At 43.3% G+C, this 25,397-nt stretch overlaps 1 protein-coding gene across 1 annotated transcript; it reads right to left on the bottom strand.

Annotated features, from left to right (window-relative positions):
* Nucleotides 1–7,423: 7,423 nt before the first annotated feature.
* Nucleotides 7,424–17,407, bottom strand: LOC110531366 (uncharacterized). Its single transcript, XM_036987201.2, has 3 exons — nucleotides 17,110–17,407; nucleotides 15,034–15,486; nucleotides 7,424–8,658 (listed from the first exon to the last, which is right to left on the bottom strand). Exons 1-3 carry the CDS (start codon nucleotides 17,273–17,275, stop codon nucleotides 7,448–7,450), a joined length of 1,830 nt encoding a protein of 609 aa, XP_036843096.2. The 5' UTR covers nucleotides 17,276–17,407; the 3' UTR covers nucleotides 7,424–7,447.
* Between the last annotated feature and the right edge of the window lie 7,990 nt (nucleotides 17,408–25,397).

Here is a 25,397-nt window from a genome sequence, read left to right as displayed (position 1 = left end):
AGAAGAGAGAAGAGAAGAGAGAGAGAAGAGAGAGAGAGAAGAGAGGAAAGAGAGGAGAGAGAGAGATTAAAGGATGCATCATTTGAAAGTCGTTAAATTAGGTTATGAAGAGAGAGGAAGATGAAGGTGAGGACAAACATGGAAAGAAGAGGGGGAGATGTATGAGGTAATTATGAAAGCCCTCCTTCCCACTTTCTCTCCCCTCCCTTCCTCTCTCCCCCTCCCTCCCTCCCTCCCCCATCTTTCACTCTCTCCCTCCCTCTCCCATCTTTCACCCTCTCCCTCCCTCTCCCATCTTTCACTCTCTCTCTCCCTCCCTCCCTCTTTCACCGCCCTTCCTCTCTCTCTGCCGTCTTTCATTCTCTCTCTCTCCCGTCTTTCACTCTCTCTCTCTCCCATCTTTCACTCTCTCTCTCCCTCCCCCTTTCACCGCCCTTCCTCTCTCTTTGTCTCATTCACTCTCTCCTTTCACTGATATCCCTCTCATTCCCTCTCCTTTCACTGATATCCAAACAGTTCTGACCACATGCCAAGGACTCACAAAGACACATTGTATCGGAGCGTACACACACACACACACACACACACACACACACACACACACACACACACACACACCGTTCCCTCTCTTTTTCACTCACACACACAATTAAACTGTGTTAGCGTGAGATTAAATTACAGTGTAAAACGCAGTAGATATGTTGACTTCAAAAGCTCGTCTTTGGCTGCAGAAGCCAAGTTCTGTGTTGACTACTAATATATTACACAGTACAGGACACTTCCTTATGTAGTGGTCCTACACCCCCATCTAGTGGTCGCTTGGTGCTATTACTGCACTGGTACTAAACTGAGCAATAGTTCAGAACGAGGAAGCAGACGAGTTTCTATCAGGACCATGTTCACCCTTTAGGTTTCAGCACTTAGATATCAATCTCTACTAAGATAACATACATTATGGAATTGTTTTAAGATTTATTTAAAATTTTAGGAACCCTGTAGGAATAAAAATAAATAATATTTGATGAAACAGAATTTGTCCTTTTCTGCTATAGCCCAGATAAACGCATTGAATAACACATTCATAAATGGCAAAAAAATGAGACAGTCAAAAAAGAAATCATCGGGAACAAGGTTTTGAAGTGTCTGTCCTAAAACTAGGAGATATACAGTGCATTCGGAAAGTATTCAGACCCCTTGACTCTCTCCACATTTTGTTTAGGTTACAGCCTTATTCTAAAATGTATTCAATTGTTGTTTTTTTCCCCTCATCAATCTACAACCAATACCCCATAATGACATCACAATACCCCATAATGACATCACAATACCCCATAATGACATCACAATACCCCATAATGACATCACAATACCCCATAATGACATCACAATACCCCATAATGACATCACAATACCCCATAATGACATCACAATACCCCATAATGACATCACAATACCCCATAATGACATCACAATACCCCATAATAACAAAGCAAAAACGTTTTCTTTTTTTAAATGTAAAATAAAAACAAAACTTAAATATCCCATCTACATTAGTATTCAGACCCTTTACTCAGTACTTTGTTGAAGCACCTTTGGCAGCGATTACAGCCTCGAGTCTTCTTGGGTATGACGCTACAGGCTTGTCACACTTGTATTTGGGGAGTTTCTCCCATTCTTCTCTGCAGATCCTCTCAAGCTCTGTCAGGTTGGATGTGGAGCGTCGCTGCACAGCTATTTTCAGGTCTCTCCAGATATGTTAGATCAGGTTCATGGCCACTGAAGGACATTCAGAGACTTGTCCTGAAGCCTCTCCTGCGTTGTCTTGGCTGTGTGCTTAGGGTCCTGTTGGAAGGTGAACCTTTTCCCCAGTGCTCTGGAGCAGGTTTTCATCAAGGATCTCTCTGTACTAGTCTCCCAGTCCCTGCTGCTGAAAAACATCCCCACAGCATAATGCTGCCACCACCATGCTTCACCGTAGGGATGGTGCCAGGTTTCTTCCAGACATGACACTTGGCATTCAGGGCAAAGAGTTCAATCTTGGTTTCATCAGACCAGAGGACCTTGTTTCTCATGGTCTGAGAGTCTTTAGGTGCCTTTTGACAAACTCCAAGCTGTCTGTCATGTGCCTTTTACTGAGGAGTGGCTTCCGTCTGGCCACTCTACCATAAAGGCCTGATTGGTGGAGTGCTGCAGAGATGGTTGTCCTTCTGGAAGGTTCCCCCATCTCCACAGAGGAACTCTGGAGCTCTGTCAGAGTAACCATCGGGTTCTTCGACACCTCCCTGACCAAGGCTCTTCACCCCCGATTGGTCAGTTTGGCCGGGCGTCCAGCTCTAGGAAGAGTCTTGGTGGTTCCAAATGTCTTCCATTTAATAATAATGGAGGCCACTGTGTTCTTGGGGACCTTCAATGCTGCATAAGTGTTTTGGCACCCTTCCCCAGATCTGTGCCTCGACACAATCCTGTCGCTGATCTCTACAGACAATTTCTTCAACCTCGTGGCTTGGTTTTTGCTCTGGCATGCAACTGTGGGACCTTATATACAGTACCAGTCAAAAGTTTGGACACACTTCCTCATTCCAGGGATTTTCTTTATTTGTACTATTTTCTACATTGTAGAATAATAGTGAAGACATCAACACTATGAAATAACACACATGGTATCATGTAGTAAACCAAAAAAGTGTTAAACAAATCAAAATATAGTTGAGATGAGTTTCTTCAAAGTAGCCAGCCTTTGCCTTGATGACAGCTTTGCACACTCTTGGCATTTTCTCAACCAGCTTCACCTGGAATGCTTCTCCAACAGTCTTGAAGGGGTTCGTACATATGCTGAGCACTTGTTGGCTGCTGTTCCTTCACTCTACGCTCCAACTCATCCCAAACCATTTCATTTGGGTTGATTATGTCGCTGCACAGGTCAGGTATGTCGCTATTATTCTACAATGTAGAAAATAGTACAAGTAAAGAAAAACCCTTCAATGAGTAGGTGTGTCCAAACTTTTGACTGGTACTGTATGTAGGTGTGTGCCTTTCCAAATCATGTCCAAACAGTTGAATTTACCACAGGTGGACTCCAATCAAGTAGTAAAAACATCTCAGGGCTGATCAATAGACACAGGATACACCTGAGCTCAATGTCAAGTCTCATAGAAAAGGGTCTGAATAAGGTATTTATACATTTGCAAAAATGTCTAAACCTATTTTTGCTTTGTCATCATGGGGTATTGTGATGTCATTATGGGGTATTGTGATGTCATTATGGGGTAATTGTGATGTCATTATGGGGTATTGGGATGTCATTATGGGGTATTGGGATGTCATTATGGGGTATTGTGATGTCATTATGGGGTAATTGTGATGTCATTATGGGGTATTGGGATGTCATTATGGGGTATTGTGATGTCATTATGGGGTATTGTGTGAGGAAATACATGTTTATTTTGTATTTATTTATTTTACCTTTATTTAACTAGGCAAGTCAGTTAAGAACAAATTCTTATTTTCAATGACGGCCTAGGCACAGTGGGTTAACTGTCTGTTCAGGGGCAGAACGACAGATTTGTACCTCGTCAGCTCGGGGGTTTGAACTTGCAACCTTCCGGTTACTAGTCCAACGCTCTAACCACTAGGCTACCCTGCCGCTACCCTGTATTTAAATCCATTTTAGAATAAGACTGTAACGTAACACAATGTGGAGAAGGTCGAGGGGTCTGAATACGTATGTGTGTGTATGTGTGTAAGTCAAAAGTTTGGACACGCCGACTCATTCATGGGTTGTTACTTTATTTTTACACATTATACCCTATGCACTTTTTACAGCCTGGTACTGGGTTACCTGGGTTACCTGGGTTACCTGGAGCTTGTGTGTGTTCTAAAGCACAACAACCGACACCTTCGCATTCCTGAGTTTTCAATATTGGCAGAGGTGGAAAAAGTACCCAGTTGTCATACTTGAGTAAAAGTAAAGATACCTTAATAGAAAATTACTCAAGTGAAAAGTGAAAGTCACTCAGTAAAATACTACTTGAGTAAAAGTATTTGGTTCTAAATATACTTAAGTATCAAAGGTAAAAGTATAAATCATTTCAAATTCCTTATACTAAGCAAAGCAGACGGATAGTCACGGGTACACTCCAACATTATTTACAAACAACGCATTTATATTTAGTGAGTCTGCCAGATCAGAGGCAGTAGGGATGACCAGGGATGTTTTCTGTTTAGTGAGTCCGCCAGATCAGAGGCAGTAGGGATGACCACGTGTTCTCTGTTTAGTGAGTCCTCCAGATCAGAGTCAGTAGGGATGACCAGGGATGTTCTCTGTTTAGTGAGTCCTCCAGATCAGAGGCAGTAGGGATGACCAGGGATGTTTTCTGTTTAGTGAGTCCGCCAGATCAGAGGCAGTAGGGATGACCACGTGTTCTCTGTTTAGTGAGTCTGCCAGATCAGAGGCAGTAGGGATGACCAGGGATGTTCTCTGTTTAGTGAGTCCTCCAGATCAGAGGCAGTAGGGATGACCAGGGATGTTCTGTTTAGTGAGTCCTCCAGATCAGAGGCAGTAGGGATGACCAGGGATGTTCTGTTTAGTGAGTCCTCCAGATCAGAGGCAGTAGGGATGACCACGTGTTCTCTGTTTAGTGAGTCCTCCAGATCAGAGTCAGTAGGGATGACCAGGGATGTTCTCTGTTTAGTGAGTCCTCCAGATCAGAGGCAGTAGGGACGACCAGGGATGTTCTCTGTTTAGTGAGTCCTCCAGATCAGAGGCAGTAGGGATGACCAGGGATGTTCTCTGTTTAGTGAGTCTGCCAGATCAGAGGCAGTAGGGATGACCAGGGATGTTCTCTGTTTAGTGAGTCCTCCAGATCAGAGGCAGTAGGGATGACCAGGGATGTTCTCTGTTTAGTGAGTCCTCCAGATCAGAGGCAGTAGGGATGACCAGGGATGTTCTGTTTAGTGAGTCCTCCAGTAGGGATGACCAGGGATGTTCTCTGTTTAGTGAGTTCTCCAGATCAGAGGCAGTAGGGACGACCAGGGATGTTCTCTGTTTAGTGAGTCCTCCAGATCAGAGGCCGTAGGGATGACCAGGGATGTTCTCTGTTTAGTGAGTCCTCCAGATCAGAGGCAGTAGGGACGACCAGGGATGTTCTCTGTTTAGTGAGTCCTCCAGATCAGAGGCAGTAGGGATGACCAGGGATGTTCTCTGTTTAGTGAGTCCTCCAGATCAGAGGCAGTAGGGATGACCAGGGATGTTCTGTTTAGTGAGTCCTCCAGTAGGGACGACCAGGGATGTTCTCTGTTTAGTGAGTCCTCCAGATCAGAGGCAGTAGGGATGACCAGGTGTTCTCTTGATAAGTGCGTAAATTTGAACATTATTTTCATTAGGAATGTAGTGAAGTAAAAGTTGTCAAAAAATATAAATAGTAAAGTTAAGTCCCCCAAAAAACGACTGAATTAATACTTTAAAGTACTTTTATCTAAGTACTTTACACCACTGTATATTGGTGACACTTGGTTGTAGCACCAACGGTTTGGTCGGGACAGTCGGTTTTTGTGACACCTCTTGGAAATGACGTAGTCCGTGACAGAGTTCAGAGGACACTTAAACTCGTAGATGTCATAGAGCCAAACAAAGTCTCTCCTTTTCGATATTGGTGACATTAGTTTGTAGCACCAACGGTTTGGGATTAACACATGATTCTGTGAATATTTTCTCTTGTCCCAGAGCTCCTCCTGTGTAGAAAAAAGGCCTCTTTCACAAAGCCCCATGTTATTGAATAGCTGCACACTTAATGTCGGAGGAAAGAGGGGAGCAGCAACGATAATAAATACACAGGGAGATATTCTGTATTCAAAATGACGTCGCCCTGTGACGATCAACTCTAGGGGGTTTTAAGGGGCAATCTGTGATTTTGGTACATCGAATTTTTTGGATTTTGGACAGTCATACCCCCATCAGAACACAAACCATATGAACCTAAAATGTCAACCAAACACTTCAGAGCCACAGAATATGGTTAAAACTATTATTTTGATCTCATGGGTGATCAGTCCTGGCATCCAAAGATGTGTCTGAATATTTACATTTCTCCAGCCCTTTCCCTCTTTACCAAAACAGTGGCAGGTTTCCCACTTTGTTCTTGTTTGAACTGCAGAGGGGGGGGGGGGGGGGGGGGGTTCAATGAAACAGATCACTTTGACAATCAATCAGAAATACCTAGAGATCCTCTGGCTCATTAAGAAATCTACACTTACTTACGTTGTTTGGTCGTTGAGTCAATTAGACCACGCCCATTTGGTGTTTATCTCTTTCTCCATACGTTTATTTAGTTAACTAGCTGACTAAATCTCTAGCTGACTAAATCTCTAGCTGACTAAATCTCTAGCTGACTAAATCTAGCTGACTAAATCTCTAGCTGACTAAATCTCTAGCTGACTAAATCTCTAGCTTACTAAATCTCTAGCTGACTAAATCTCTAGCTGACTAAATCTAGCTGACTAAATCTCTAGCTGACTAAATCTCTAGCTGACTAAATCTAGCTGACTAAATCTAGCTGACTAAATCTCTAGCTGACTAACTCTCTAGCTGACTAAATCTAGCTGACTAAATCTCTAGCTGACTAAATCTCTAGCTGACTAAATCTCTAGCTGACTAAATCTCTAGCTGACTAAATCTCTAGCTGACTAAATCTCTAGCTGACTAAATCTCTAGCTGACTAAATCTAGCTGACTAAATCTCTAGCTGACTAAATCTCTAGCTGACTAAATCTAGCTGACTAAATCTCTAGCTGACTAAATCTCTAGCTGACTAAATCTCTAGCTGACTAAATCTCTAGCTGACTAAATCTAGCTGACTAAATCTCTAGCTGACTAAATCTCTAGCTGACTAAATCTAGCTGACTAAATCTCTAGCTGACTAAATCTAGCTGACTAAATCTAGCTGACTAAATCTCTAGCTGACTAAATCTCTAGCTGACTAAATCTAGCTGACTAAATCTCTAGCTGACTAAATCTCTAGCTGACTAAATCTCTAGATAACTAAATCTCTAGCTGACTAAATCTCTAGCTGACTAAATATCTAGATAACTAAATCTCTAGCTGACTAAATCTCTAGCTAACTAAATCTTGCATTGTAGTGGACACCTCTGATGGTTCCTTTAAGGAACAAAGTAGCAACAGGCAAATTTGATATCCGTCTATGAATTTGAGTGTTCACCTAAAAACTGGTGGTTGTCTGAACTGCAGATTGTCCATTTCCTACACAAAGAGTAGCAACATTACCTGTTAGGTTCAGACAACAGCCACATTATATCATTACTGTGACATTGGACTGAGCAGGATCAGGAGAACCAGTTAGAGTTGGTCCACAGGGGATCTTGGGTGTATCTCAATAATCTCTTAGTCCCCTCTCTGTGTCCTCATTTACTTTCTTTGTTCCTTTGTCTTGTTTTCATTCTTTGTGGTTGTTTTTGACATGCCTCAGCAGATTAGTCTTCTGAATGAATCTTTTACCACAGACGGAGCAGCCATGTTGTTTCTCTCCTGTGTGAGTCAGTTTGTGCTTAGTTAGGTTCCTATTGACACTGAAGCTTTTCCCACAGTCACCACAGCTATATGGCTTCTCTCCTGTGTGAGTACGTATATGTTCAATTAGTGTCTTCTTGACACTAAAGCTTTTTCCACAATCACCACAGCTAAAAGGTTTCTCTCCTGTGTGAGTCCGTATGTGTTCAGTTAGTGTCTTCTTGAGATTGAAGCTTTTCCCGCAGTCGCCACAGCTAAAAGGTTTCTCTCCTGTGTGAATCAGTTTGTGCCTGGTTAGATGCTGCTTGAGACTGAATCTTTTCCCACAATCACCACAGCTAAATGGATTTTCCCCTGTGTGAATCAGTTTGTGCCTGGTTAGATGCCCCTTCAGACGGAAGCTCTTCCCACAGTCACCACAACTAAATGGTTTCTCTCCTGTGTGAATCCTCATGTGCCTGGACAGATGTCCTTTTTGTTTGAAGGTCTTTCCACAAACAGGGCAGACACAGGGTTTCCCACTGTGACAGAGTCGGACATGGGCCTTCAGTTTACAGGTGGAGTTGTAGCGTTTCTTACAGAATCTACATTCACTGAGTCTCTTCTTGGTGAGAGTCACGTGTCTCTTCAGATCAGCTTTCAGAGCAAATGTTTCTCCACAGTCACGGCAGTGGTGAGTTTTTCTAGGCGTGGTGCTGGGTTTGGAAGAGTTTTCCCCCAATGTTGGGCTACTGTCAAGTTCTACTGGGTCACTGCTTATGGCTGTACTGTGGCTGTAGGCATTGTTCTGATTATCTGGAGGGTCACAGGGAATGTTGAAACCCTTTAGGTGGGTCACAGTGCCAGAAGGTTTGAGATCCACTAGTTTAGAGTCTCTCTCTCTGTTCTCCACAGTCTGGGTTTGGTCCTCCTGATCACATTCACTTTTCACACAGGAAGGAGAGAATATGAACCCTATGATATCAGGCTCCAGACCTTGAAGCTGCTCTTCCCCCTGACTGGTCCTGACTTCCTCCTGTTCCTCTTTAATCTGTATGGTCTCTGGGTCCTTCTGCCCCAGCCTGGGGCTCCACTCCTGCTCACAGTGCTGCTGCTCAGGGGGAACCTCCTCTTCAGAGACAGAGAGCTGCAGGGAGTCTGGAGGGAAGGAGAGGAGGAGCAGAGGTTACCTATACAGCCTTTAGACAGATGTAGAATGGTGCCGGAGAGGATGGCTAATGTTTTACATGCTCCTAACCATCAGTTATTTTGGTGGGTTTTTACGTTGTTTGTAACTTTAAACAACCCTGGAATGGATGTGTCCAAACCTTTGACTGGTACTGTAGGTATATAAATCAGTAAAAAATAAATAATAATCATATTATGGATTTAACACGACTGGATCTGCATCTGTTGGTCAGATAAATAAATACACATAAATAAAGACGTGGATGTATCGTACAGTATGAGGTGTGACCACCATGTACCTCATACAGTACGACACACCTCATACAGTACGACACACCTCATACAGTACGATACATCTCATACAGTACGACACACCTCATACAGTACGACACACCTCATACAGTACGACACACCTCATACAGTACGACACAGCTCATACAGTACGACACATCTCATACAGTACGACACACCTCATACAGTACGACACACCTCATACAGTACGACACACCTCATACAGTACGACACACCTCATACAGTACGACACATCTCCTTCGCATAGAGTTGATCAGGCTGTTGACTGTAGCCTTTGAAAATGTTGTCCCACTCCTCTTCAATTGGCTGAGTGAAGTTGAACTGGAACACGCTGTCGTACACGTCAATCCAGAGCATCCCAAACGTGCTCAATGGGTGACATGTCTGGTGAGTATGCAGACATCTGTGGCATTGTGTTGTGTGACAAAACTGCACATTTTAGAGTGGCCTTTTATTGTCCCCAGCACAAGGTGCACCTGTGTAATGATTATGCTGTTTAATCATCTTCTTGATATGTCACACCTGGATGGATTATCTTGGCAAAGGAGAAATGTTCACTAACAGGGGATGTAAACAAATTTGTGGTCAAAATTTGAGAGAAATAAGATGTTTGTGTGTATGGAACATTTCTGGGATCTTTTATTTCACCTCATGAAACATGGGACCAACACTTTACATGTTGCAAGGTCCAAATGATTCATATAAAAGGTCCAAATGATTCATATAAGGTACAAATGATTCATATAAGGTGCAAATGATTCATATAAGGTGCAAATGATTCATATAAAAGGTCCAAATGATTCATATATAAGGTCCAAATGATTCATATAAGGTCCAAATGATTCATATATAAGGTCCAAATGATTCATATATAAGGTCCAAATGATTCATATATAAGGTCCAAATGATTCATATATAAGGTCCAAATGATTCATATATAAGGTCCAAATGATTCATATATAAGGTCCAAATGATTCATATATAAGGTGCAAATGATTCATATATAAGGTGCAAATGATTCATATAAAAGATCCAAATGATTCATATAATGTGCAAATGATTCATATAATGTGCAAATGATTCATATAAAAGGTCCAAATGATTCATATAAAGTCCAAATGAAGCACTGTTTAGTATTTGATCCTTTGCATCCAATAACTGACGGAAGTCTGCAACCCATTGACCAAGACAATATCTTCTCTGGCGACGCCCTGCCAGCTCTGTACTGCAGCCACTAGTTTGTTGTTGTTGTTTTTAAATATTTTTTGCCTTTATGTCTCATCTTCAGCAAATGAAATGCATGTTCAATTGGATGTAAATCTGGACTTCGCCCAGTAAAGAACTTTACATTTTTTTGGGGGGCGTTGAAAAAACTCCCTAGTTGCTATGGTTATATGTTCGGGGTCATTGTCTTGCTGTAATGACGAAGCGCCGTCCAATGAGTTTGGAGGCATTTTGCTTGTTCTTTAGCAGACAATATACGTTAGCGGACAATAGGTTTCTGTACACTTCAGAATTAATGTGGTGACATCATCAATGGAGCAGTGACAGCAGTGACATCATCAATGGAGCAGTGACAGCAGTGACATCATCAATGGAGCAGTGAAAGCAGTGACATCATCAATGGAGCAGTGACAGCAGTGACATCATCAATGGAGCAGTGACATCATCAATGGAGCAGTGACAGCAGTGACATCATCAATGGAGCAGTGACATCATCAATGGAGCAGTGACAGCAGTGACATCATCAATGGAGCAGTGACATCATCAATGGAGCAGTGACAGCAGTGACATCATCAATGGAGTAGTGACATCATCAATGGAGAAAAAAAAAAGAAGGTGAGCCAGTTCCAGGGGCAGACATTCATGGGCAGACATTCATGCCCAAGCCATAACACCCCTCCCTCCCCCACCCCACACTTTCCTCTTGCCATCATTCTGGTGTTAATCATTAATGTTATTCTTTGTTTTAATCTGTCCACAATCTCCCCCCCCCCCCCACCACCACCCCAGAACTCTGCAAACTCTTTTAAGCAAACTGTAACCTGCCCATCCTGTTTCTGAAGCAGTGGCACCTCACAGTGTGACCTCTGTAGTTCCAACCTGGTCTCAGAGCATTTCGTATTATTTTGTAGGTAAACCTCTGACACATCTTTAGTATGGTGTGCATTCAATTTGTGGATGTCCATCACCATTTTCTTACTATATGTTATGAATTTAAAAAAAATGTTTAATGCAAATTCTAGCTAGGTGGCTAACATTAGCTAGCTGGCTAACTTTAGTTAGGCTAGGATATATGGTTAAGGTTAGGAGTTATAGTTAAGGTTAGGAGTTATAGTTAAGATAACCGTTAACTAAAATGGTTAGGAGAAAGGTTAGAGAAAAGGGTTAAGGTTAGGGGAAGGGTTAGCCAACATGCTAAGTAGCTAAGTAGTTGCAAAGTATATATATATTTTTTTTAAGTAGTAAGTAGATGAATAGTTTCTAATTTCGTACTAATTAGTGTCCCGGATTTACATTTACTATGTTACGTCTAGTATATGAGACCAGGCTAGTCTATGAGACCAAGTCTTCTGTAGATGATAGTGGCTGACATGTCCAACCCTACCTCCTGGAGTGTTCCTAATGTGTCTGACATTCTTCGGTCATCTTTGGTAACGGTCTTCCTTGGCCTACCAGGCCATTTGCGATTGCTGAGCTCACAAGTGCTTTCTTAATTTTGAATTATGTTTTTTTTCTTTTTTGGTAAGCCTATGTTTCTGATCAATTTTGTCCGATGTTTCAGCCTCATAAATGGCTTCATTGACTTTCATTGACACTTATTTGGGCCTCTTTCTCCTATTGGTGTTAACACCACAAAAGCAGGCTCCAAAAGGCATATGCAAAGTCTAGACACAAGACTACACATTGCCAGCTCTCGTATGCCTGCACAAGTTATGTGACAGAACACACCTGACTAACCAGAAACACCTGTCGAGCCAATTGTCCAAATACTTGAAATAGGAACCCAAGGTATAAAAAGCATTGTCATTTCTAAATGGTATATATATATATACTCTCAAATAAAAGCTGAGAAACTATACTTTAACCTCCTAGTCATTGGTATAGAGCCAAAATACGAAGGAACTGCTTCACTGTGCCATGTAATTACAGAGGACAATATATACAGTGCATTCAGACCCCTTCCCTTTTCCACTTTTTGTAAGGTTAAAGCCTTATTCTAAAACAGATTAAATAAAAACAAATCCTCATCAATCTACACACAATACCCCATAATGACAAAGCAAAAACAGTTGTTAAGACATTTTTGCAAATGTTAAAAAAAATATTTAAAAAATATTGACATAAGTATTCAGACCCTTTTCTATGACACTCAAAATTGAATGGAAGATGTTTGGAACCACTAAGACTCTTCCTACAGCTGGTCACCTGGCCAAACTGGGCAATCGGGGGGGAAGGGCCTTGATCAGGGAAGTGACCAAGAACCTGATGGTCACTCTGACAGAGCTCCAGAGTTCCTCTGTGAAGATGGGAGAACCTTCCAGAAGGACAACCATCTCTGCTGCACTCCACCAATCAGGCCTTTATGGTAGAGTGGCCAGACGGAAGCCACTACTCAGTAAAAAGGCACATAGTCGGGATTGTTTATGGCGGTTTTGGAGCAGTGGCTTCTTCCTTGCTGAGAGGTCTTTCAGGTTATGTCGATATAGGACTCATTTTACTGTGGATATAGATTCTTTGTACCTGTTTCCTCCAGCATCTTCACAAGGTCCTATGCTGTTGTTCTGGGATTGATTTGCACTTTTCACACCAAAGTTCGTTCATCTCTAGGAGACAGAACGCGTCTCCTTCCTGAGCGGTATGACGGCTGCGTGGTCCCATGGTGTTTATACTTGCGCACTATTGTTTGTACAGATGAACGTGGTACCTTCAGGCGCTTGGAAATTGCTCCCAAGGATGAACCAGACTTGTGGAGGTCTACAATTTTATTTCTGAAGTCTTGGCTGATTTCTTTTGATTTTCCCATGATGTCAAGCAAAGAGGCACTGAGTTTGAAGGTAGGCCTTGAAATACATCCACAGGTACACCTCCAATTGACTCAAATTATGTCAATTAGCCTATCAGAAGCTTCTAAAGCCATGACATAATTTTCTGGAATTTTCCAAGCTGATTAAAGGTAGTCAACTTAGTGTATATAAACTTCTGACCCACTGGAATTGTGATACAGTGAATAAGTGAAATAATCTGTCTGTAAACAATTGTTGGAAAAATTACCTGTGTCATGCACAAAGTAGATGTCCTAACCGACTTGCCCAAACTAAAGTTTTTTAACAAGAAATTTGTGGAGTGGTTGAAAAACATGTTTTAATGACTCCAACCTAAGTGTATGTAAACTTCCGACTTCAACTGTAAATACTATGTTACTCATCTCATATATTGTATATATACTGTATTCTGTGGGGCGGCAGGGTAGCCTAGTGGTTAGAGCATTGGACTAGTAACTGGAAGGTTGCAAGTTCAAATCCCCGAGCTGACAAGGTCTGTCGTTCTGCCCCTGAACAGGCAGTTAATCCACTGTTCCTAGGCCGTCATTGAAAATAAGAATTTGTTCTTAACTGACTTGCCTAGTTAAATAAAGGTAAAAAAATATATATATATTCTTTAGTATTTTTACTGCTCGTCATAATATTTATATATTTCTTAATTCCACTTTTTAGATTTGTGTACAGTTGTGAATTTGTAGATACTACTGCACTGTTGGAGCTAGAAACACAAGCATTTCACTACACTACACACCTGCTAAATGTGTATGTGACCAATACAATGTGATTTGAAGTACAGTGAGATCCTTGATGAAAACCTGCTCCAGAGCACTCAGCACCTCAGAAAGGGGGCAAAGGTTTTAACAGGACTACGACCCTAAGCACACAGCCAAGACAACGCAGGAGTGGCTTCGGGACAAGTCTCTGAATGTCCTTGAGGGGCCCAACCAGAGTCCGGACTTGAACCTGATCAAACATCTCTAGAGAGACCTGAAAATAGCTGTGCAGCTACGCTAACCCATCCAACCAGACAGGGCTTGAGAGGATCTGCAGAGAAGAATGGGAGAAACTCCCCAAATACAGGTGTGACAAGCTTGTAGCATCATACCCAAGAAGACTCGAGGCTGTAATCGCTGCCAAAGGTGCTTCAATGAAGTACTGAGTAAAGGGTCTGAATACTAATGTAAATGGAATATGCCAAAAAAAATCTAAAAACCTGTTTCTGCTTTGTCATTATGGGGTATTGTGATGTCATTATGGGGTATTGTGATGTCATTATGGGGTATTGTGAAGTCATAGGGTATTGTGTGTCAATTGATGAGGAATAGAATAAGGCTGTAACGTAACAAAATGTGGAAAAAGTCAAGCGTTCTGAATACTTCCTGAAAGCACTGAGGTGTTATGTGTTTACCTTGTCTGTCTTTTTGTTGCAGATTGTCGTCTGTATTGTTCTGTCTGAGATTATGGGTTCCTGATACAAACACCTCATTTTGTATTTGTAGAATTACATCTCTATGTTCTGTTCTATGTGATATGACATCGAGTGGCCCTTTGGGTTACTTTAGATTACCACAGGTGTCTGTAATTATCTCTGGCTGCCCAAGTCTAATCTCTTTCCCATTAATTGACCAATCAGATCAGCACTGAAATTTATCTGGCGTGAAAAGATATATGATTGGTCAAAATACCAATGGGGGGGTTGGTGGGGGGGGGGGCAGAATTGATCTGCCTGCATAAACGCAGCCTGAGTGGCCTCATCTGTCCCACTGTTTGGGGAGATTTGCTCTGATGAAGGTTGAACGACCGAAAGATCTGTTTATTTTTTTTCTGTTTCTAAAGTCAGTAAATTCTAGAACCTATTTTCATACTTTCAAATAACTTCCTGGTTTTCGTGACACAGACATGTTTTTATCCATGTACAATAGAAGTTAATAAAAACATTTTCATTGAGTAGAACTATAACTAACTATCAGTAGATGTCCATACGAACCTATTCTACATAGCTGTATCTCTGGTGTGATCCGCAGCAGTCTCCGTAGCCGATCATTCTCCTCTTGGTACTCCACTATCATTTTAGCAAATGCCCCGGAAATCTCCACAGCAGCAAACGCCGTTAAACGCTCATTTAAAAACTCTTGAAACGACTGTAGTTTAGACATTTTAGGTGGACTGAGAGTTGGGTGTTCAGCTAGTATGGGATCTTGACGTGGGTCCTCCTGATCACATTCACTTTTCACACAAGGAGGAGTAAATATGAACTCTATGATATCAGGCTCCACCCCTTGAAGCTGCTCTTCCTCCTGACTGGTCCTGACTTCCTCCTGTTCCTCTTTAATCTGTTTGGTCTCTGGGTCCTTCTGCCCCAGACTGGGACTCCACTCCTGCTCACTGTGCTGTTGCTCAGAGGGAACCTCCTCTTCAGAGACAGAGAGCTGCACGGGTTCTGGAGGGACAGAGAAGAGGAGCAGAGGTTACCTATACAGCCTGGATACAGAGGTTACCTATACAGCCTGGATACAGAGGTTACCTATACAGCCTGGATACAGAGGTTACCTATGCAGCCTGGATACAGAGGTTACCTATACAGCCTGGATACAGAGGTTACCTATACAGCCTGGATACAGAGGTTACCACAGTCCCCAAATCCAGAACAAATTCAAGAAAGCGATCAGTATTATGAAGAGCCATTGTTGCATCGAACTCCGTTCCATCAAAATGTCTCAAGCGAACAGCAAACCTGTTTTAGAAAACAGATAAAGCAACACCTCACAATGCGTCTCCCCTATTTGACCTAGATAATTTGTGTCTATGTATTGATATTTAGGCTACGTGTACCTGTTGTCTAGGGTAGCCTAGTGGTTAGAGCGTAGCCTAGTGGTTAGAAGTTCAAACCCCTGAGTTGACAAGGTACAAATCTGTCGTTCTGCCCCTGAACGAGGCAGTTAACCCACTGTTCCTAGGCCGTCATTGAAAATAAGAATTTGTTCTTAACTGACTTGCCTAGTTAAATAAAGGTAAAAAAATATTGATATTATATCTATTAATGTTCTATATTATGTAATTCTGTATTATGTGTCATGTTTTGCGTGAACCCCAGAAAGAGTAGCTGCTTTTGCAACAGCTAATGGGAATCCTAATAAAATACTAAATTACCACAGTATATAAGTTATAACCATAAAACGGTCAAACAAGGAAATGGGTCTAATCTTTTTTCAACCATTCATTTTTCCCCCGTAGGAGATTTTACAATGACTTAAAATAAGGGCTGTGTTTCGTGTAGGCTAACCCTGGCGTGACGTTTTGATAACCGTGTAAATCTCTCTAAGACAAGGTGACTTTTATGAATATATTCGCCTATTTTTTATAATTTGTGGAACATTTCAACAGGAATCCAAAAAACTTCGTAAATAACAAGGTTGCAAACACAACGCATACAAAGTTGTATAGCGGCAGAGTAAGATACCAGGTAGAGAGTGGTCTATTTCATTGCGTTTTTCACTCGCCACGTTAACTCTGAAAAATGTCTGTCCTCACTCTGGTAGCCTATGGACAAACATTAAGAACAAACTACGTGGTGAGTTGATGCCTATTCGGCAGCTAGTTAGCTAGGTTTGTATGCGTTGTTTGCTGGCATCCTTGTACTTCAGTTTTTGAAAGATTCATGTTGGACAAATTCCACAAATTATACCCCCTCAAAATGAAATTCTCCTAATGTGGCTAACAAAGAACTACAAACATAAAGAACTACAAACACCATAATGATCGGGACGGGACTGGTGTATCGAGGCAAAGGTTAAACAAATCTCTGGATTAACTATCTAATGTTATCTAAAATGTAGTAATGAATAAATTGGCTTAATTTCTTTAAATTGAACATTCTGTTAGCCAAGGTGTCAGCTAGAGATGACGTGCAGGCGCTTGCGGGGATTTGTTGTTTTGCATGATGTCTACTTTGAGGCAAATTAGCATTTTCGAAACTGAGAGTAAATAGAGCTGAATATTGGTAGAGGCTCCTCAGAGGAAGGGGAGGACCATCCTCTATTGGGAATTTCATACAAATACGAACCTATTTGACGTAGAGGTATCACCGGTGTCCTCCGCAGCAGTCTCCGTAGCCGATCATTCTCCTCCTGGTACTCCACTACCGTTTTCTCAACTGCACCAAAAATATCCACAGCAGCCGCCGATAAACGATCATTTAAAAACACACGCAACATCTGTAGTTTAGACATTTTCTGTCAAATTAGAGATGGGTAGCCTATTGAGTTGAGTCAGTATGTCTTTCTTTACTGCACACAAGGAACAATAAAAACTCGTTTCCAATCCTACTTCCGTGTTCTAGTCAAGGAATCTTGGGACGTTCTAGTTGGTGACGAACCCAGAAACACAACAGGGCCGCCAGCTGGATGGGAGTTTACTGTGCAAGGCAGCCTACAGACCAGCAGTAAAGGAGAACGGCAACATCAAATCGAATCAAATTTTATTGGTCACATGCACATGGTTAGCAGATGTTAATGCGAATGTAGCTAAATGCTTGCGTTTCTAGTTCTGGCAGTGCAGTAATATCTAACAAGTAATATCTAACAAATTCACAAGGACTACCTTATACACACATTGTAAGGGGACGGAATAAGAATATGTACATATAAATTATATGGATGAGCGATGGCCGTGGCATTATTTAAAGTGACCTGTGATACCTTTATTAAATCCATGTATTAAAGTGGCCAGAGATTCGAGTCTGTATTTTGGCAGCAGCCTCTCTATGTTAGTGATGACTGTTTAACAGACTGATGGCCTGTTTTTCAGTCTCTCGGTCCCTGCTTTGATGCACCTGTACTGACCTCGCCTTCTGGATGATAGCGGGGTGAACTTTGGCCTTCTTGTGACATCGGGTGCTGTAGGTGTCCTGGAGGGCAGGTAGTTTGCCCCCGGTGATGCGTTGTGCAGACCTCACTTCCCTCTGGAGAGCCTTGTGGTTGAGGGAGGTGCAGTTGCCGTAACAGGTGGTGGTACAGGAGAGGGCTGAGAACGCAGCCTTTTGGGGCCCCAGTGTTGAGGATCAGCAGAGTGGAGGTGATGTTTCCTACCTTCACCACCTGGGGGCGGCCCGTCAGGAAGTCCAGGACCCAGTTGCACAGGGCGGGGTTCAGACCCAGGGCCTCGAGCTTAATGACGAGCTTGGAGGGTATTGTGGTGTTGAATGCTGAGCTATAGTCAATCAACAGCATTCTTACATAGGTATTCCTCTTGTCCAGATGGGATAGGGCAGTGTGCAGAGTGATGGCGATTGCATCGTCTGTGGATCTATTGGGGCAGTTAGCAAATTGAAGTGTGTGTATCTAGGGTGTCAGGTAAGGTGGAGGTGATATGATCCTTGACTAATCTCTCAAAGCACTTCATTATGACAGAAGTGAGTGCTACTGGGTAGCGGTAGTCATTAAGTTCAGTTACCTTTGCCTTCTTGAGTAGCCACTTTAATGTTAGACAGCAATAAAAAGCTAGTATACATCTACGAAGAACTTCGGTTGTTACACCAGGGCTGGCAACTTTTGAAAAAAGCTTGGCCTGACATTTGTTATGTGGATTTCATTTCCCCCTGGCCAGTGCCAACACACCATTCAGGGCAAGTGGGGTTTGAGCCCCCCCCCATGTTTAGCAAAAAAAAATAATGTTTGCCTGTTTTGTTCTGTTATTTTGGCCTTAATACGTGTCATATATCAGTTTGCAAACAATGTTAAAAATAATAATAATAATTGAGTAACTAAAGCCGCATACAACCGTGGTCTCTTTTTTACTTTCTTGAGTGAGGCAGCTCCAAAATGCAGGTGTTTCAGCCTAGCTCAGCTGATTTCTGTGGTGGTGGGGCTGCCAGAGGAAGATACGGAGCTTAGGGGTTGATTAATGTTCTCTAGTTGCGCTGTGATTGGCCCAGTGTTCTGTCAGTCATGGGGACACTACGTCACCGCAAAATCTACAGGGAGAGTTCAAAAATTCAAGCCCATCGGGTGCTGCAATACAGTTACATTAAGAAGTGCCCATCCAAGAAGGCTCAAGGTCATTGGCCACAGATAAAATGACATCAGATCACGTGATATCTACCGTATCTTTGATTGGACTGATCATGTCAACATCATACTTTCTAAATCTTAGCTAGCAAGCGAGACAATCATCATGAATCACGTCGACAATCTACTGGCAAATATTTTTTAACCCTTGTCATATGAAGAGAAATTATAGATAAAAATGTATCTTTGCCCACAAGGATTGTCGCGCCACCTTCCTGTTCAAGTGAGCACATCACAAGGTGAGTCCAAAAATGTATTCTATGCTGCTGCATTAATGATGTAATATGCCAGGGAGATATGTATACTGTAGCTAATAAAGTAATACTCAGTGTATGTTGTGTAGTAAGCTGTTTAGTAGCCCCTGTGCCTCACCCTAATAAATTGGTCCCTTTTCCCTCTCATAACTTAGCCTACTGTTCTGACTTGGTAGTGCACACGTAGCCTATACCCATTTTTAAAGAAATATAATCATTGAATATTGTAAGAACTTTAACTGTCTCCTTATTTGCCCCCTTTATTTTTCTTACGGTTCTGACTTGGTGTACAGGGAGAATACTGTCAGAACGGCCCATGTTCTGAATTCTGTCACTGTACATTTCAAAAGTGCTGAACAAATAGATATATTGACAACATCCTCCTAGCTCGCTCATTAATGTCTTAATCATAATTACAGATTGCCTCTCATCAGCTCGTCATCCCCTTATGCCATAGTTTGTACATCTCAATTGTCAATAGAAACCACATTTGTTTAAGCAAGGCAGCCATATCAGCATTGTTTTTATTAAAAGACAGTAAATGAGGCTTAATGAACTGTTTCGCCGACAGACCAGGCTGATAGCCAGGTGTAGCGGTGTTAAGGATTCACTCCATGGTGCTGAAAAGAAAGCTCTGCTGTTGGGACAGCTTTATGTCGGCCCTAACAGTTTGTGGGCACCCTTTGTCACCGCTACAGTGCAATTCATATTTTGTTTAGTGAGGAGTTTGCCCCACCAATCGCACTGCCCCTGGCACAATCCCTAGACGATAGACTGGGGGGTCCTTCCCCAGGAAGGTTTCTTCTGTCCATAGAATGTACAAACATTTTATAATTTTGGTGAGCTATTTCTTTAAAATAGGTCTGGAAGAAAATCCTGCTAGCTCTCCAGGAGGGTTGGCCACCCCAGATCTATGTTTCCCAAGTGATTGAAAATACTTGTTAAAACAATTCATTTCTCAAACCTTCTCGAAATATCTAATGAACATCCAATATTCAGGTGGTTTTATGCCTACAAGTCGAAGATGCCGTTCATACTCTCTACACAAGACGAAATATGTGTATTATGAGTTGTGAGTCCCTCTACCATCTCTCTCTAGCATGTGCACAATACTAAAATGATATTTAATTCCCGAACCATTTGATATCCAATGCTTACTTGTATGACTTATTCAAAACTGTCCGTGACGAGCTGTATAATTACATAGCCTCATATAATTCCTTTACAAAGACACAAGAAGGCAAAAGAGATTTCCAATATGTGATTACACTGGCAGAACAGGGAGGAAGTGGAATAATAGAATAAGTTTGGGGAAAAACAGTAGCGCTCTTGCTGACAAGCACAGCAATTACCCTACATTTTAGCCCATTGTTAATGAGAATTGTTCCTCTGATCAGACTAAATAAAGTATACTAAACAAAAATATAAATGCAACAATTTTACTGAGTTTTACAGTTCATATGAGGGAATCAGTCAATTGAAATAAATCCATTAGACCCTAATCTATGGATTTCACATGACTGAGCAGGGGCGTAGCCATGGGTGGGTCTGGGAGGGCCCACCCACGGAACTAGATCCAACCAATCAGAATGAGTTTTTTTCCCCACAAAAAGGGCTTTATTACATACAGAAATACTCACCAAGGTGCACCTGTGTAATGATCATGCTGTTTAATCAGCTTCTTGATATGCCACACCTGTCAGGTGGATGGATTATCTTGGCAAAGGAGAAATGCTCACTAACAGGGATGTAAACAAATTTGTGCAAAACATTTGAGAGAAAAGCTTTTTGTGCGTATGGAACATTTTCTGGGATATTTTATTTCAGTGCATGAAACACTGCATTTATATTTTTGTTCAGTATACAGTGGCAAGAAAAAGTATGTGAACCCTTTGGAATTACCTGGATTTCTGCATAAATTAGTATTCAAATTGGATCTGATCTTCACAAAGATAGATAAGCAGTCTGCCTAATCTAATAACACACAAATTATTGTATTTTTCTTGTCTATATTGAATACATAATTTAACCATTCACAGTGTAGGTTGTAAAAAGTATGTGAACCCCCTAGGCTAATGACTTCTCCAAAAGCTAATTGGAGTCAGGAGTCAGCTAACCTGGAGTCCAATCAATGAGATGAGATTGGAGATGTTGGTTAGAGCTGCTTTGCCCTATAAAAACACTCACAAAATTGCCTGATGTGAACCATGCCTCAAACAAAAGAGATCTCAGAAGACCTAAGATTGAGAATTGTTGACTTGCATAAAGCTGGAAAGGGTTACAAATACATCTCTAAAAGCCTTGATGTTCATCCATCCACAGTAAGACACATGGTCTATAAATGGAGAAAGTTCAGCACTGTTGCTACTCTCCCTAGGAGTGGCCGTCCTGCAAAGATGACTGCAATAGCACAGCGCAGAATGCTCAACGAGGTTAAGAAGAATCCTAGAGTGTCAGCTAAAGACTTACAGAAATCTCTGGAACATGCTAACATCTCTGTTGACGAGTCTACAATACGTGAAACACTAAACAAGAATGGTGTTCATGGGAGGATACCAAGGAAGAAGCCAATGCTGTCCAAAAAAACATTGTTGCAAGTCTGAAGTTTGCAAAAGTGCACCTGGATGTTCCACAGTGCTACTTGCAAAATATTCTGAGTTGTTTGGAAGGAACACACAACACTGTGGGAAAAAAAGGCACAGCACATCAACATCAAAACCTCATCCAAACTGTAAAGTATGGTGGAGGGAGCATCATGGTCTGGGGCTGCTTTGCTGTCTCAGGGTCTGGACAGCTTGCTATCATCAACGGAAAAATAAATTCCCAAGTTTATCAATACATTTTGCAGGAGAATGTTAGATTTTCTGCCAATTGAAGCTCAACAGAAGATGGGTGATGCAACAGGACAACGACCCAAAACACAGAAGTAAATCAACAACAGAATGGCTTCAACATAACGCCTTCTGGAGTATCCCAGTCAGAGTGCTGACCTCAACCAGATTGAGATGCTGTGGCATGACCTCAAGAGAGCACTTCACACCAGACATCCCAAGAATATTGCTGAACTGAAACAGTTTTGTAAAGAGGAAATGGTCCAAAATTCCTCCTGACCGTTGTGCAGGTCTGATCCGCAACTACAGAAAACTTTTGGTTGAGGTCATTGCTGCCAAAGGAAGGTCAACCAGTTATTAAATCCAAGGGTTCACATACTTTTCCCACCATGCACTGGGAATGTTTACACGGTGTGTTTAAAAAAGACAAAACATATAATTGTTTGTGTTTATTAGTTTAAGCAGACTGTGTTTGTCTATTGTTGTGACCTTGATGAAGATCAGATCACATTTGACGAGCAATTTATGTAGAAATCCAGGTATTTCCAAAGGGTTCACATACTTGTTCTTGCCAACTGTATATGGCTGTAACACAGCCACCTGGTGCAGGCAGTCAATGGCTCAGTATATATGGCTGTAGTCCAGTGCCCACTTGTAACACCTGGTGCAGCAGGCAGGCAGGCAGGCAGGCAGGCAGTCAATGGCTCAGTATATATGGCTGTAGTCCAGTGCCCACTTGTAACACCTGGTGCAGCAGGCAGGCAGGCAGGCAGTCAATGGCTCAGTATATATGGCTGTAGTCCAGTGCCCACTTGTAACACCTGGTGCAGGCAGTCAGGCAGGCAGGCAGTCAGGCAGGCAGGCAGGCAGTCAATGGCTCAGTGTTCCATAACTGTTCACCTGTTTCTGCATCAGGCCTGGACAATGTTCCATCTGATCTTTTTGTGAGTTTTATGGTGTGTGTGTGTGGGTGGGTGTGTGTGTGTGTGTGTGGGTGGATGTGTGTGTGTGTGTGGGTGGATGTGTGTGTGTGTGGGTGGGTGGGTGGATGGATGTGTGTGTGGGTGGGTGGATGTGTGTGTGTGTGGGTGGATGTGTGTGTGTGTGGGTGGGTGGGTGGATGTGTGTGTGTGGGTGGGTGGGTGGGTGGATGTGTGTGTGTGTGGGTGGGTGGGTGGATGGATGTGTGTGTGTGTGGGTGGGTGGATGTGTGTGTGTGTGGGTGGATGTGTGTGTGTGTGGGTGGGTGGGTGGATGTGTGTGTGGGTGGGTGGGTGGATGTGTGTGTGTGTGGGTGGATGTGTGTGTGTGTGGGTGGGTGGGTGGATGTGTGTGCGTGTGTGTGTGGGTGGATGTGTGTGTGTGTGGGTGGATGTGTGTGTGTGTGGGTGGGTGTGTGTGTGTGTGGGTGGGTGGATGTGTGTGCGTGTGTGTGTGTGGGTGGATGTGTGTGTGTGTGGGTGGATGTGTGTGTGTGTGGGTGGGTGGATGTGTGTGTGTGTGGGTGGATGTGTGTGTGTGTGGGTGGGTGGGTGGATGTGTGTGTGGGTGGGTGGATGTGTGTGTGTGTGGGTGGGTGGGTGGATGTGTGTGTGTGTGTGTGGGTGGGTGGATGTGTGTGTGGGTGGGTGGGTGGATGTGTGTGTGGGTGGGTGGGTGGATGTCTGTGTGTGTGGGTGGGTGGGTGGATGTGTGTGTGTGTGGGTAGGTGGGTGGATGTGTGTGTGTGTGGGTGGGTGGGTGGATGTGTGTGTGTGTGGGTGGGTGGATGCGTGTGTGTGTGGGTGGGTGGATGTGTGTGTGGGTGGGTGGATGTGTGTGTGGGTGGGTGGGTGGATGTGTGTGTGGGTGGGTGGGTGGATGTGTGTGTGTGTGTGGGTGGGTGGGTGGATGTGTGTGTGTGTGTGGGTGGGTGGATGTGTGTGTGTGTGGGTGGGTGGGTGTGTGTGTGTGTGGGTTGGTGGGTGGATGTGTGTGTGTGTGGGTGGGTGGATGGGTGGGTGGGTGGATGTGTGTGTGTGTGTGTGTGGGTGGGTGGGTGGATGTGTGTGTGTGTGGGTGGGTGGATGTGTGTGTGTGTGGGTGGGTGGGTGGATGTGTGTGTGTGTGTGGGTGGGTGGGTGGATGTGTGTGTGTGGGTGGGTGGGTGGATGTGTGTGTGTGTGGGTGGGTGGGTGGATGTGTGTGTGTGGGTGGGTGGATGTGTGTGTGTGGGTGGGTGGATGTGTGTGTGTGTGTGTGTGTGTGGGTGGGTGGATGTGTGTGTGGGTGGGTGGATGTGTGTGTGGGTGGGTGGATGTGTGTGTGTGTGGGTGGGTGGATGTGTGTGTGTGTGGGTGGGTGGGTGGATGTGTGTGTGTGTGTGTGGGTGGATGTGTGTGTGTGTGTGGGTGGGTGGATGTGTGTGTGTGTGGGTGGGTGGATGTGTGTGTGTGTGTGTGGGTGGGTGGGTGGATGTGTGTGTGTGTGGGTGGGTGGGTGGATGTGTGTGTGTGGGTGGGTGGGTGGATGTGTGGGTGGGTGGGTGGATGTGTGTGTGTGTGTGGGTGGGTGGGTGGATGTGTGTGTGTGTGGGTGGGTGGGTGGATGTGTGTGTGTGTGGGTGGGTGGGTGGATGTGTATGTGTGGGTGGGTGGGTGGGCGGATGTGTGTGTGTGTGTGTGGGTGGGTGGGTGGATGTGTGTGTGTGTGTGTGGGTGGGTGGGTGGATGTGTGTGTGTGTGTGTGGGTGGGTGGGTGTGTGGATGTGTGTGTGTGTGTGTGGGTGGGTGGGTGGATGTGTGTGTGTGTGTGTGGGTGGGTGGGTGGATGTGTGTGTGTGTGTGTGGGTGGGTGGGTGGATGTGTGTGTGTGTGGGTGGATGTGTGTGTGTGTGGGTGGGTGGGTGGATGTGTGTGTGTGTGTGTGGGTGGGTGGATGTGTGTGTGTGCGGCACAGCAGCATATCATGGATTTCATCTTCAATTTCCTATTTGTGTGTGCATGTATTTATTGAATTCTAATTCCAGGTTTGGTCCTCCATATGCAGTTACCCATGACCACTTACTGGGAGGGGAAGTTGGGTAGAGAGGAGGGGAGCAGGACGGCCTTTTCTACAGGGTTTTACTAAGGTACAGCCCAGTGATTATGGATAACTACAATCAGGGGAAGTAGTTGTAATGAGTAACAGGTTGGTGATATAGGATGAATATTTTAATAAAAG

This window comes from Oncorhynchus mykiss, chromosome 9, assembly GCF_057628025.1.
Source record: "Oncorhynchus mykiss isolate SJ-2025 chromosome 9, ASM5762802v1, whole genome shotgun sequence".
NCBI classification, from domain to species: Eukaryota; Metazoa; Chordata; class Actinopteri; order Salmoniformes; family Salmonidae; genus Oncorhynchus; species Oncorhynchus mykiss.
This window is presented reverse-complemented; position numbering and strand designations above follow the sequence as displayed.

Coding starts and splice junctions, on each gene's coding strand:
- LOC110531366 (XM_036987201.2), bottom strand. CDS start 17,275: ATGTCTAAACTACAGATGTTGCGTGTGTTTTTAAATGATCGTTTATCG. Junction 15,487..17,109: donor GATACCTCTACGTCAAATAG/GTTCGTATTTGT, acceptor CTGTCCCTCCAG/AACCCGTGCAGCTCTCTGTC. Junction 8,659..15,033: donor GATACAGCTATGTAGAATAG/GTTCGTATGGAC, acceptor CCTTCCCTCCAG/ACTCCCTGCAGCTCTCTGTC.